The sequence below is a fragment of the Bubalus bubalis genome, chromosome 20, assembly GCF_019923935.1.
Source record: "Bubalus bubalis isolate 160015118507 breed Murrah chromosome 20, NDDB_SH_1, whole genome shotgun sequence".
Classification (NCBI taxonomy): Eukaryota; Metazoa; Chordata; class Mammalia; order Artiodactyla; family Bovidae; genus Bubalus; species Bubalus bubalis.
In genome coordinates, this window is record NC_059176.1 from 10,061,993 (window position 1) to 10,075,752 (window position 13,760).

At 50.0% G+C, this 13,760-nt stretch overlaps 2 protein-coding genes and 1 non-coding gene across 5 annotated transcripts in view; 1 reads left to right on the top strand and 2 right to left on the bottom strand.

Annotated features, from left to right (window-relative positions):
* Window positions 1-2,425: 2,425 nt before the first annotated feature.
* On the bottom strand, window positions 2,426-2,497 carry TRNAC-GCA. Its single transcript has one exon. It is a non-coding gene; the product is annotated as a tRNA-Cys (tRNA).
* Window positions 2,498-5,391: 2,894 nt separating this feature from the next.
* LOC123465209 (collagen alpha-1(I) chain-like) lies at window positions 5,392-9,616 on the bottom strand. The gene is made up of 3 exons (XM_045163757.1): window positions 9,415-9,616; window positions 8,746-9,231; window positions 5,392-5,555 (listed from the first exon to the last, which is right to left on the bottom strand). Exons 1-3 carry the CDS (start codon window positions 9,614-9,616, stop codon window positions 5,392-5,394), a joined length of 852 nt encoding a protein of 283 aa, XP_045019692.1.
* SYNE3 (spectrin repeat containing nuclear envelope family member 3) overlaps window positions 9,048-13,760 on the top strand; it is a 108,768-nt gene continuing 104,055 nt past the window's right edge. Inside the window, exon 1 of one of the 3 annotated variants that reach the window (XM_025271472.3) lies at window positions 9,048-9,177. The gene's annotated coding sequence lies outside the window, so the exon portion shown is untranslated. The remainder of the gene's footprint in view (window positions 9,178-13,760) is intronic. The other 2 variants (XM_025271470.3, XM_006065042.4) reach the window with 2 other exon arrangements.

Here is a 13,760-nt window from a genome sequence, read left to right on the forward strand (position 1 = left end):
TCCTGGGTATGCTGCCTATTACAATGCACCTCTAATATTATCACATGTTCAGGACAGCCAAGCCTGCCCAAAGCAAGGAGGGAACACTAGCAGAATTCAAAACCCTGTCTCCAGGGAGCAAAAACAAGAAAAGTTCTCTCTTCCTCCTTAGTGGAGATTCTTCCTTACCCACAGCTTCTTCCTGAGTCAGTCTCAGTCTTGAACTCTGATTGGCAAGGCTAGTCACGGGAGGATTCCATTTCCCATGACAGCACACACTTGCACAGAACCTCAAGTTCGTAACACATTCCCATGGCCCTTATTCTCTGCAATCCTGAGGACAGCTCCTACAGGGAAGTCAGGACACTAAGCGGCCCCATTTTCTAGATGCGGAGACACGGGAGGGGAGAAGGCCCACCCTGGACCAGCCAGCCAGGGGATGCTGAGCCCCAGAGGTACCACGTCAGAAGATTTCCTTCCGTGAGCTTGCCCCTCTGCCACTCCTGCCCCCTCCCCACCCCTCTCCTTCTCCCTCCCTCCCCCGACCACCCCTGGGTTGGCAACACTGACATTCTCAAGGTTGCATTTAGGTTTCAAAACAAAACTGAACAAAGAAACCAGGTTCCTAGTGCCGTGTTGCCATTATTCAGGCCAAAACAGTGAAGCTGGAAGGCTGAGCAGCAGTCAAGTCTGTGTATGAAGAGTAATCACACACCCCACCTGTTCAGCAACCAAGGAAATCGCTGAGCGTGGCTGCGACTTCCCTGGTACAGAGCGGTTCGGAGAACACAAAACCACAGTCATTATCAGAAATGATCTCAGCCAGCCCTGCGAGTTTCCCGGTACATACGAAGCTGAAGCTCTGATGTTTTTCTCACTGCAACTAAGCAGTGTGACTGGAGGGTTCGGCCCTGCTGTTTGCACACGCTGATACACACACACACACACACACACACACAGCAGACCTCCAGGCTGGTTCTCTCCCTCTTGTAGAGCATGCACTGTGCACAGGCTTTCTCTTCTGTTACTGAGGCTGGTGCTATTCTTTACAAAGTAATTTCTCATCAATAACGTGGACCCATCACATTAGTGATGGGACTCATCACATTAGTGGAGCCAGAGCTGTAACATTTGGGGTCAGTGTGGCTCTGTGTAAAAATATAACCTAAGAAACAGATTGAAATCCAATCATGACCAGAAAATGGCCCTCCACTATTGCTACCAGGCAGAGAGTAGGGGCAGTTATCCATAACAGTCGTGAGCTGAACCGTAAGAGTGGTTATTCATAACAGTACCTGGGTTGTAGCTCAGGGCAGCCTCATGATAGATGTGTTCCCTCATTTATAAAATTAGATAATAATAGCTACAGACTGGTTCCGAACAGGAAAAGGAGTACGTCAAGGCTGTATATTGTCACTCTGCTTATTTAACTTATATGCAGAGTACATCATGAGAAATACTGGGCTGGAAGAAGCACAAGCTGGAATCAAGATTGCCAGGAGAAATATCAGTAACCTCAGATATGCAGATGACACCACTCTTATGGCAGAAAGTGAAGAAGAACTAAAGAGCCTCTTGATGAAAGTGAAAGAGGAGAGTGAAGAAGTTGGCTTAAAGCGCAACATTCAGAAAACGAAGATCATGGCATCTGGTCCCATCCCTTCATGGGAAATAGATGGGGAAACAGTGGAAACAGTATCAGACTTTATTTTTCGGGGCTCCAAAATCACTGCAGATGGTGATTTCAGCCATGAAATTAAAAGACGCTTACTCCTTGGAAGGAAAGTTATGACCAGCCTAGATAGCATATTCAAAAGCAGAGACATTACTTTGCCAACAAAGGTCCATCTAGTCAAGGCTATGGTTTTTCCTGTGGTCATGTATGGATATGAGAGTTGGACTGTGAAGAAAGCTGAGTGCCAAAGAATTGATGCTTTTGAAGTGTGGTGTTGGAGAAGACTCTTGAGAGTCCCTTGGACTGCAAGGAGATCCAACCAGTCCATCCTAAAGGAGATCAGTCCTGGGTGTTCTTTGGAAGGACTGATGCTAAAGCTGAAACTCCAATACTTTGGCCACCTCATGCGAAGAGTTGACTCATCGTAAAAGACCCTGATGCTGGGAGGGATTGGGGGCAGGAGGAGAAGGGGACAACAGAGGATGAGATGTCTGGATGGCATCACCAACTAGATGGATATGAGTTTAAGTGAACTCCAGGAGTTGGTGAAGGACAGGTAGGCCTGGCGTGCTGCGATTCACAGGGTCGCAAAGAGTTGGACACAACTGAGCGACTGAACTGACTGACTGACTGACCTTAGTGAAGTGAAGTCGCTCAGTCGTGTCCGACTCTTTGCCACCCCATGGACTGTAGCCCACCAGGCTCTTCCGTCCATGGGATTTTCCAGGCAAGAGTGCTGGAGTGGATTGGCATTTCCTTCTCCAGGGGATTTTCCCAACCCAGGAATCGAACCCGGGTCTCCTGCATTGCAGGCAGACGCTTTACCATCTGAGCCACCAGGGAAGCCCTGACTGACCTTGATGAGGAGTAAATGAGTTAATATAGGTATAAAGGTTTAGGACAGTGCTTGGCACATAGTAATCCCTTAATAAATGCTAAATATTGTTACTGTTCTCCATCATTCAAGATGTAACTCACATCTCACCTTATCCACAACGCCCGGGGCCCAAACACGCGAGCCTTCACTCTTCTCTCCCGTTTCTGGATTCTTGTAAGAGTCGATTCTGAACCCTGCCATCAAGCATCTGTGCAGTGCTCTCTTGTTATTTCAGTGTTTCAGTTTTACTGTTGCTTCCACAATAGGTTGCAAATTCCTAATGTTAGGAACCATGTAGTTTGCTTTTGTTGAATTTCCGCAACTCACAGCCTGGTCCTGGGCAATTACTAGACACTTCAACGTCTTTGGAGTGTGTTCATCACTATAAATAAATGGGACAAAAATTGGTGGTGTGGTATTGTGTACAGGTACCATACCAGTTAAAACTTAAAAGTGTGAAGACTTACACTGACACAAAAAGCTGTACTAAATGTTCATAGCTGCTTTATTCAAAATAGCCCCAAACTAGCTGGTAGGCTGCAGTCCATGGGGTCGCTAAGAGTTGAACACAACTGAGCAACTTAACTTTCAGTTTTACTTTCATGCATTGGAGAAGGAACTGGCAACCCACTCCAGTACTCTTGCCTGGTAAATCCCAGGGATGGGGGAACCTGGTGGGCTGCCGTCTCTGGGGTCGCACAGAGTCGGACACAACTGAAGAGACTTAGCAGCAGCAGCAGCAGAGGCCACCTTGATGTCCTTCAACAGGTAAATGGTTAGATGAGCTATGGTCCATTTATACTATGGAAAAAGACTCAGCAATAAAGATATGTGGATTCTTAATACAGCAACAACCTGGATGAATCACCAGTGAATTACGCTGAGTGAAAATAGCCAGTTCCCAAAGATTACAGACTTTATGATTCCATTTGTATAACATCCTTGAAGTGGCAGAACTATAGAAATGAGAACAGGTTAGTGGTTGCCAGGGGTGAAGGAGGGGATGAGGGCAGGAGGCAGGAGCAGCAGGAAAGATCCTTGTGGTCGTGGAGATGCTCTGCATCTTGATGGCAGTGTCAATATCCTAGTTGGGATATTGTATTAGCTACTTTCGCAAGATGTTGCCATTGCAGGAAACTCGGTAAAAGGTGCGGAGGATTTTCTCTGTATAATGTTACAACTGCATAATCCACAACTACCTCATGTAATTGTAAAAAAAAATAAATAAATAAAACCACTTAAGGTGTTCCTTAAGCAAAAAGCAGAGAGAGTATTGGCTTGCCCACTGATGAGAGAAATATGGCTGGGCTCTTTCAGAAGGATTTTATTTTGTTAAGAATAAAGTTTGTCAATTTTACCTTAACATGTTTATTTCTGTAATTACTTATGCTTTAGTGTAAGATAATAGTAGTCTTTAATAGCCATGCTAAATGGTATTATTATCCAGTACAATCAAGGTGCATATTATTTGGGGACTTCCCTGGTGGTCCAGTGGTTGAGAATCCACTTTGCACTACAGGGGATGTGGGTTTGACCCCTGGTTGGGAAGCTAAGAACCCACATGCTGCGGAGCAGCTGAGTCCACACGCTGCAGCTGCCAAGCCCCAAGTTCCAGAGTCCGCTCGTCACAACTCGAGAATCTATGTGCCGCAACCAAAGAGCCCTCATGCTGCCACTAAGACCCAACACAGCCAAATAAATAAATCAGTTAAATTTGGGGAAAAAAAAAGATTCACATCATTTTTTAAATCGGGAGGAGTAACTTAGAGATGATCTTTTCCAGTTCTCCCATTTCACAGAGTCAGAGACTCAGAAATGACCCAAAGCCCAAAGTTACACAGCTACTGAACAGCATTTACAAGGGCTAGAACCCAGTCATCCCAGAATCCAGTCCTTGCTTCCGATACACGTTGTGTTTTACTTTTATAAAAGCACCACAATTCGTGCATCTGGAAAAAGAGTCTGAATTACTTCGGTTCCTGAACTTAGTTATGGGGTGGCACAGCTGCCAGTGGGGAAGGCGGACTCCTGGGAGAGATGAACAAACCGGGCTGGTGGGTCCGCTCACCCTACCAGCACACAGTAGGACTGGAGGGGAAAAGACAGACTAACACTCGGAGGAGTGGCAAAGGAGGAAACGAAAGAAGCAGCTGCCAGCAGAGGCAGGATGAGAACCAGCTTTCCACGGCCAGATGGGCACAGCTCTGATGAGGCGTCCCAGAAATGGCTACCCCAGTGCAAGCTTTCCATCTGTGCTTAGCCAGCAGCACTAATGTGAGTCCTCACTAACGGGGAGGGGATGGAAAGGGATGGATCCCCCCAGCCTAGAGATGAGACGAAGTGAAAGTGAAAGATGAAAGCGCTCAGTTGTGTCGACTCTTTGAGACCCCATGGCCTATACAGTCCACGGAATTCTCCAGGCCAAAGGGAACATAAATCTCCAGAACACCAGTTACCACGCTTGGGACTGTATAGGTAGGGTCCGTCCTTCCTGTCCTCTTGCCTCAGTTTACCCACTCACACACAAGGGTTTGGATTCGCCAGAAGACTCATTCCAGCTTTTGTTATACTCTTTCTGTAGAGATTGACCACACAAACAACTAAGAATCACACGAAATAAGACTTGTACAGGATCGCTGTCGGAGTTAGCGAGCTGAGACAAATTTGAAACAAACCGGAATAACTTCTCCAGGCTTTTGAAATTGGCCCCTGCTTCTGGGTGTGCAGTGGTGGAGACGCTAACCACAGGGAAGAGACATGGCGGAAGAACAGTCAATATTTCACTCCTTGGGAGACCTTTTGAATGTGGCATAAATAACCCCCGCGGCCAAATGAGTCAGAATTTCCAAAAGGCATCATTTTAGGGCCTCCATGTGGTTCCCTCTCTGGGCCACTTCTGAAAGGCAGGCCCGGGGTGGGGCTTCCTGTACTCAACTCCAGAGACGGCACAGGGGCTCTCCCGTCGTCTTTGCCAGAATTTTCTTTCCAGATAAGCTTCACTCTTTTCCGTAGCAGTGGGTAATGCTGAAAAGACAAACGAGTTGAAGTTTTTATAGCCTTCCTACTTGCAAAACCCCCGTTCTCCTACATTGCTTTCTCAACTTTTTCCTCTTCCATATGCACTGTTTGGAGTGGCCTAAGTTTGCCAGAGAATGAACAAGGAGGGTCCCATTTTTATGTCAGGCTTAAAGAAAGCAACAGGAGACTATCCTGAAAAGCACTAAGCCCCATAAAGCTAAAGCTAATAATAATAATAAAACTAGTAACATCTGCATGGTATTTTGCAGTTTATAAAATATTTTAATCTCGTATGTTCTTGCCTATGAAATATTATTGCTATCCCCATTTAACAGATGGGACAAGAAGGTCCTACAAGGTTACTTGCTAAGGTTCCCTCAGTCAAGCAGCAGAACTAGGCCTGGGATTTGGGTCTCTCAGCTTTGGCTGGTGCTCTGTAGTGAGAGGGACAGCCTGTCTCTATACCACACTACCCTGTTCAGGCGACAGCCCCTTGGACACAGAATCCCTGCCCTGTGACCTCCTTCCGGGTGACTCATCCTTCTCCATGTTCCTATGGACTAACATGTAGTAGTGCTCAGGCAATGTCTGATGAAAGGCTGAATAGGGAATCCCCTGGCAGTCCAGTGGTGAAGGTTCTGCACTTCCACTGCTGGGGGCCCGGGTTCAGTCTCTTTCAGGAACTAAGATCCCACAAGCCGTGTGGCTCAGAATACAAACAAAAAAAAGACCGAATAGCTGTCTGCCACGAACCATCCTGAGCCTATGGCCCCCAGAACAGTTCACGTGAGCTGGGTGCTCACAATACCAGGCACAAAACCATTCAAGAGAGCTTGCTATTATTAGACCCATTTAACAGAAAAGGAAACCAAGGTTGAGTAATGAACTGAAAGTTGCAAACTTGGGCAGTTTGGTACCAGAGCCTGAGCTTTTGGCTCCCCAGTGCCACAAACCATCTCTCAGCCTCAACCTTTCAGGAGCGTTGTCAGACCTGTCTTCATCCTCCTGGTGGAAATCACCTGACCGCGTTCCATCAGAGGAGAACTCATTAAACTTTTTGTAACTGACCAAAAGGATCCTGGCAGAGATTTAACGAGGAGATACATGTGGAAGCACTGGGAAAGCAAAGCACATTATCCAGATGCCCAGGATTGTAATAATTGTTGAACACCGTCTGTACCTTCAGCTAGACTGCTGTAACCCCAAAGCACCACAGGAGTCAGAGTGATAATAGGAAACACAATTGGACATCTAGAACAATCAAAGGGCAAGGATGAAAGAGGCCTTTGTGTGTATCTCCTCTGACCCTGTGAATAATTACAACTTAGTAAATGGGTTCTGAGTAGGAGGTGTGGCTGACACTCAGGCATTTAACTCAAGCTGCTTAACCCAGCCTTAACTCTTGAGCTTTGGCATTTGGAAAACAATTTACCTTGCCCTCCATTTGGAAAATACACACACACACACACACACACACACACACACACAAACTGGTCTTGCTTTACAATTTAATCTTAGGACACTGATTTCCACACTGATTTATTCAACAAACATTGATAGAGAGCCTACCAGCCTCACTAAGGAACCAAAAGAGGAACCACCCTCTGGGGAAGCCTTAGATTTGGGACAGTTACTGTCACTTCATGGTAAATAGATGGGGAAACAATGGAAACAATGACAGACTTTATTTTCTTGGCCTCCAAAATCACTGCAGATGGTGACTGCAGCCATGAAATTAAAAGATGCTTACTCCTTGGAAGAAAAGCTATGACCAACCTAGACAGCATATTAAAAAGCAGAGACATTACTTTGACTACAAAGGTCCGTATAAAGGTCCGTCTAGTCAAAGCTATAGTTTTCCCAGTAGTCATGTACAGATGTGAGAGCTGGACAATAAAAAAGGCTGAGCGCCAAAGAACTGATGCTTTTGAACTGTGGTGCTGGAGAAGACTCTTGAGAGTTCCTTGGACAGCAAGGGGATCCAACTAGTCCATCCTAAAGGAAGAGTGAGTGAAGTCACTCAGTTGTATCTGACTCTTTGCGACCCTGTGGACTGTAGCCTGCCAGGCTCCTCTGTCCACGGGATTTTCCAAGCAAGAGTACTGGGGTGGGTTGCCATTTCCTTCTCCAGGGGATCTTCCTGACCCAGGGCTCGAACCAGGGTCTCCAACATTGCAGGCAGATTCTGAGCCACCAGGGAAGCCCTAACCCTAAAGGAAATTGATGCTGAATGTTCATTGGAAGGACTGATGCTGAAGCTGAAGCTCCAATACTGTGGCCATCTGATTCAAAGAGCTGACTAGTTGGAAAAGACCTTGATGCTGGGAAACATTGAAGGTGGGAGGAGAAGGGGACAAGAGAGGATGGGATGGTTGGATGGCATCACCAACTCAGTGGACATGAGTTTGAGCAAGCTCCCAGAGATAGCGAAGAACAGGGAAGCCTGGCCTGCTGCAGTCCATGGGGTCGCAAAAAGTAGGAGACCACTGAGGGACTGAACAACAACCATCTAACTCTTGATCTGCAGAATGGGCGCGGCCACACCTAAATTGTGAAGACTGGAGTCCACGTGGTACAAGGGTTCTGCGAGTTGTAAACTTCATGTGAGTTGCTTTCATCCCCATTCAAAGGAAACGGAACCCCTCCTGCAAACTTCTAATTACTACTCTGACAAAGATCAGCGCTGGCTGGGCGGACGGTCCAAAGGCCTGCAAGTGCTGGGAGCACAAAGGCAAAGGCAGATAAGATTTAGAGGCTAAAGAGGTGGGAGTCCCTAGATCTGGGATTCGCAGAAGCGTCGGAGGAAGTGTCCGCTGGGGGGCGGGGCGCACGGGGAGACCGAGGAGAGGCACATTCGTGGACCTGGGGTCTGTGGGAGGTCGATCACGGGTGGGATTCACATTCCTGGTAACTCAGCCCCCATCGCTTCCTCTCGGTATCCTGGGGTCCTCCTACCCGAGCCTGGCTTGGAGGCTCCGGGGACGGTGGAGTGGGAGGGGCCGGATGGGGCGCCCCCACCGTCAGGCTGGCTGATAGGTGTCACTTCCTCCTTGGATTTTGCGCCTCCGGGAGGGGGTGTCCCAGCCTTTGCCCCCACCTAGGCTCAGAGAGGACAAGACCCACCAGGCTTCCAACCCCCTCCCACAGAGGAATTCGGCAGATCGAACTTAACCCCCGGGGAGAGGCAGCTCCGCACCGTCTCTAAGGATGAGACCCAGGCGGAGGCAGGAGGGTGGCTGGGACTCAGGGCGGCTCCCGAGTCGAAGAGGGCAGCCCTGGGCGCGTGACCAGGGGTGAGAGTGGGGAGTCCCCATGACACAGCTCTCTTCCCCCCTGCCCCCGGGGAAGGGGGTCTGCGAAGGCTCCCGCCGAGCTGAGGCCGGGCCCCGGGGCCCTCCGCCGAGCGCACGGATCACCGCATTCTTCTTTCTCGCCCGCCCAGCCGCCTCAGCTGGGCCCTGGGGGCGGCTCGCGTGGCGGGTCCGGAGGGGACTGGGCGGGGCGGGGGCGAGTGCTCGGGCCCCGCCCCGGCCCCGCCCCGCTCCGGAGCTGCCCGGGACGCAGGGAGGAGGAGGGTAGCTCGGCCCGGGCTGCCCGCAGCGCCGCGCTCCTGCAAGCTCCCGTCCGGGTAAGTGGCGCGGGGCCGGGGGACCAGAACAGAGAGAGACCAGAGGGTCGGATCCTCAACACCCACCCCGGCCCAGCCCTGGCGCCCCACCCCCCAACCCCACGCCAGGAATCGTGATCGCCGAAAGTCAAGGGGACCTGGAGAGGCGCGCCGGGGCGCGGGGGCGGGGGCCCTGGTGTGACAGCTGCGGGCGGGCGCGTATTTTTAGTTTAAACCCAACCGTTCCCTGCCGCCTGCGAAACCCCCGAACGTTTTCTCTCCCCGACCCTCCCCGAAGAAGCAGCCTGTAAGCCCCGGGCAGCAGGGTCGGGCGCCGCCTCCAGTCTTCATTCTGCCTCCGCTTGGGGCAAGCGGACCTGTCACTGCGCCGCGTGTCCCCGACCCGGGCGGTGAACGCCGGCAGGAATACCCGCTCTCGGCCACCGCGAGCTCGCTCCATAGTGCCTGCCTGAGAGATCCCCGCACCCGCGGTGGGAAGGGGAAGTCGCACTCGCAGGCAGGACCGGTTTCATTCAGAATCCCCGGGGCTGTGCAGCCTTGGGCAAGCTTCTCCGCCTCTCTGAGCCTCATCCCAGTATCTCCAAAGGCGGGGAGAGTGAGACCAGAAATCTCCGGTAGGGCCTGAAGGAGCCCCAGATGGTTGCCGATTCCTCTTAAGAATCTTCAGATTCCGAACAGCGGACCTGGTGGATATGGCCCTTTGGCCAACCCATTGGTAATGAGTGCCCCGCACAGCCCACTGACCTCCGCTCCAAAATTCTAAGGCGGGGATTACAACTCCGGTGGAGTGATCATGAATGATCACTTTGGCCCTGAAGCGCTGGCCCAGGACTGCCCTGGGACCCTCTCCCAGGTTCCTCCTGGTACTAATGATGGGCTTTTTGCAGCCAAGGGCTGCCAGCTGGGGAGCCTGACATGCCAACAGGGGCATGCCACATTTCTTGGAATGAGGAAAAGAGGAGACAGTGGGAAAAGTGACTGTCCTCCTAGAAAAGGAGCATGTCACAAAATCGCTGCTTTTCTGAGCCTGACGGCACAGCCTCCTTCAAACCTTAAGAGGAGAGGAAATGGGTCCAGAGAGAGCGAGTGATGTGCCCAGAGCTACACAGCCAAGAACAGAACTTAACTCTGCAAGGGTCCAGCTTCACCTCCTGCACAACTGGGGGCAGCCAATGGCGCTATCAGCGATCAGGAGCTGGGAGGCAGAGCAGGGAGGTGCGCCGTGCAAACAGGCGGTTTTGCTCTGTTTCCTGGAACTGTGCCCCACGCGGGTCTCTCTGACACGTGTAGCTCTGTGCATTCCTCAGGCAGGACTGTGCTCAGGCAGACGGCCACAGCTGTGCCAAGCCTGCTGGCCCCCCGGGCATCGTTTGCAGCCAGAGAGGCCCCTTGGAGGGCAGCTGGAGCGGGTGTTGGCCAGGAAGGCTTATTTCTGGAATTCATTCCTCTCTTGCTGGGGGTCCTGAGGAGAGGCCCTGAGGATTTGCTGGTGGCTCAGAGGGGGAGTGGTGAGAATCTGGGCTCAGGTTTCTGCCTGGGGGTACAGGCTGGCCTCTAGCCCCTGCAGGCACCCTTCAGGGGAAGTTTGAGTTCCTTCCGTCTCCATGGGAACAAACCTCTAGCCCGGGTGCTTTGCATGTTCTGCCACAGCTGGGGACCTGTCCTTGTCTGGGTGGCCTCTGGATACAGAAATGGGGGCGGGGGCTTTTGGGGGATCATGGCTTGGCTGCGGGGTGACCTCCATTTTGGGGAGGCCAGAGCGGGCAGGCCCAGCGTCACCTCCAAAGCGGCCTGGAGCCCCTGGGAGCCCCGCAGGCAGAGCAGCCTCCCGTGTGGCTCAGATGTTAGAAATGGGGGTGGACATGTCAGACTGGCTGGCCCAGCCCTGTGTTAACCTTTCCCCAGCTGTGTGACCGTGGAAACGTCACTTCACCTTTCAGAGCTTCAGTTTTCTTTGTCGAGAGATGGGATGACCGTAGCATCTGCTGAGAGAATTAAACGGGACTCGCCTTCAGGAGCGTTCTGTGGGGTGTCAGACTCAGCCCCTGGGAGCATGTGTCACAGTTCGGGGTGACGGCGGGGGTCTGGTTGGGACACCTGAGCGTCCTCCCCTCCTCAGTTCTGCCCTCTTCCCCTTTGCCTTGATGTCCCCATGTCTGTCAAATGGCGGGTGGCCTTGGATCACCTCCCTCTGAGCTCTTCCAGCCATGAAAGCTGGTCCTTGACCCGGGTGGAGAGATTAGAGAGGGGCCAGCCAGGGACTCCAGGGGCCTCCCGGCTCAGGAAGCATTTCCTGTCTCTCATCTCCTAGGATTCTGACTGCAGGCCAGGCTGCCACTCCTGTACCACATCCCAGGTACAGATGAGGGGAGAGACTCCTCCAAGGCCAGGAGTGGTAGAGTCAGGATTTGAACTCAGGGTAGCCTCTTTTCTTTTTCTTTCTTTTTTTAATTGAAGTGTACTTGGTTTACAATGTTGTGTTAATTTCTGCTGCACAGCAAAGTGATTCAGTTATGCATATATATTCTTTTCCATTATGGTTTATCAGGAAAGTGAAGTGGAAATGTTAGTTGCTCAATCTTGTCTGACTCTGCTCCAGAGACTTCTACTCCATCCCTTCCCAGGCCCCTCCCTTTGGCCACCACAAGTCTTGAACTCAGGGCTTGATGCTCTTCACTCCAACCACACCGGCTGTCTCAGGACGATTTTATATGTTAATTATCGGGAGAACAGTACTGATGAGGCAGGATCCAGTTGCCATTAAGACTTTGGCATTTGCTCAAAGAAGTGGATTCCAAACCTTTTTTTTTTTTTCCCCCCTATAACATCTAAAAGTAGCCCAGCTGGATCACTGAGAGAAGAACCTGGGGGAGCCACTGGAAGTTAGGGAAGTCTGTAGCCACCCTCCCCACCTCTGCCCATCCCCCAAGGAATCTTTGCTTCAAGATTTTGGGATGAATTCCCTTGCAATGAGCAGCTAGGAAGTACATGGGGGACAGTCCTGGCAGTGGAAGCCTTGGTTTTGTTATCTCTACAACAGAGTTAAGAGGTCCCAACACCTCCCTGTGGGATTGCTGGGAGGGTGAGTGAGACATTTGGGGACAGCGCTCAGCAGAATGCCCAGGATGGTGGGAACATGCCAGAAAGAGGCATTATCCTGGTTTTTATTAATGCTGATCCTCCTAATGTCATTGTAACAATGTAGTGTGGCCTGCGTCTCTCGCTTGGATTTCTGGGCTGCAGATTTGGCAAAAGGAATCCTGCTGCTAAGTCGCTTCAGTCGTGTCTGACTCTGTGCGACCCCATACACAGCAGCCCACCAGGCTTCCCCTTCCCTGGGATTCTCCAGGCAAGAAAACTGGAGTGGGTTGCCATTTCCTTCTCCAATGCATGAAAATGAAAAGTGAAAGTGAAGTCACTCAATCGTGTATGACTCCTAGTGACCCCATGGACTGCAGCCTACCAGGCTTCTCCGTCCATGGGATTTTCCAGGCAAAAGTACTGGAGTGGTGTGCCATTGCCTTCTCTGGGAAGGGAATCCTAGCATCCCCAAAATACTTTGAAAGACTCAGGTGAAAGGCAGAGAGCCGCTCAGGAAATTAGGAAGGTCAAAACACAAGCACCCTAACACAAGTTGTTTAGTGATATATATACATGAGATGTAAAATGATGGTAAAGAAGCAAGAAAGTGACAACCTTGAGTAAAAGTCAAGTATCACCTTGCGTTGGGGGAGAGGAGATTGGGACTGAGAGGGTCATGGTGGAAGGGGGTGGTTACTAGGAAATTCACTTTGTAATTGCTTAGGAGGTATATTTCATGCACACCTCTCTATAGAGATAGTGTTTCACGGATTTAAGCAGGTTAAAAAAAAAAAAGGCAAGGGAATGATAATGCAAACAGTCTTTGGTAGGAGGAAAGGGTACAGGATCAGTCGGTTCCCTTCTCAGTGGGATTCCCTGTTTCTGTGGGCTTGTGGGCCTTTTTAAAAAATATTTTTGGGGCTTCCCTGGAGGTCCAGTAGTTAAGGCTCCTCACTTCCACTGCAGGGGGTATGGGTTTGATCCCTGGTTAGGGACAAAGATCCTGCATGCTGTGTAGCCACAAATAAATTTTTTAAAATTTATGCTTCAAAAAAAAATAAATAAAATTTATGCTTCATCACTTACAAAATAAGAAAAACATTATATACATATACAATGTGTATAATATATATACATTATATACATGTTCAATGTGTACTATATATATTTATATATACACAATGTGTACAATATACATGTATCTAATATACATTATATACATATACAAGGGATTCTCTGGTTGCTCAGCTGGTAAAGAATCTGCCTGCAATGCAGGAGACCTCAGTTCGATCCCTGGGTTGGGAAGATCTCCTGGAGAAGGGAATGGCAATCCACTCCAGTATTCTGGCCTGGAGAATTCCATGGACTGTATTGTCAATGGGGTTGCAAAGAGTCGGACATGACTGAGCAACTTTCACTTTCATATATCAAATCATACATACAAATAAAATTAGAAGATAATATGGAGCATTTTCACAAAGCTATCTTAGAAAATCACTCTT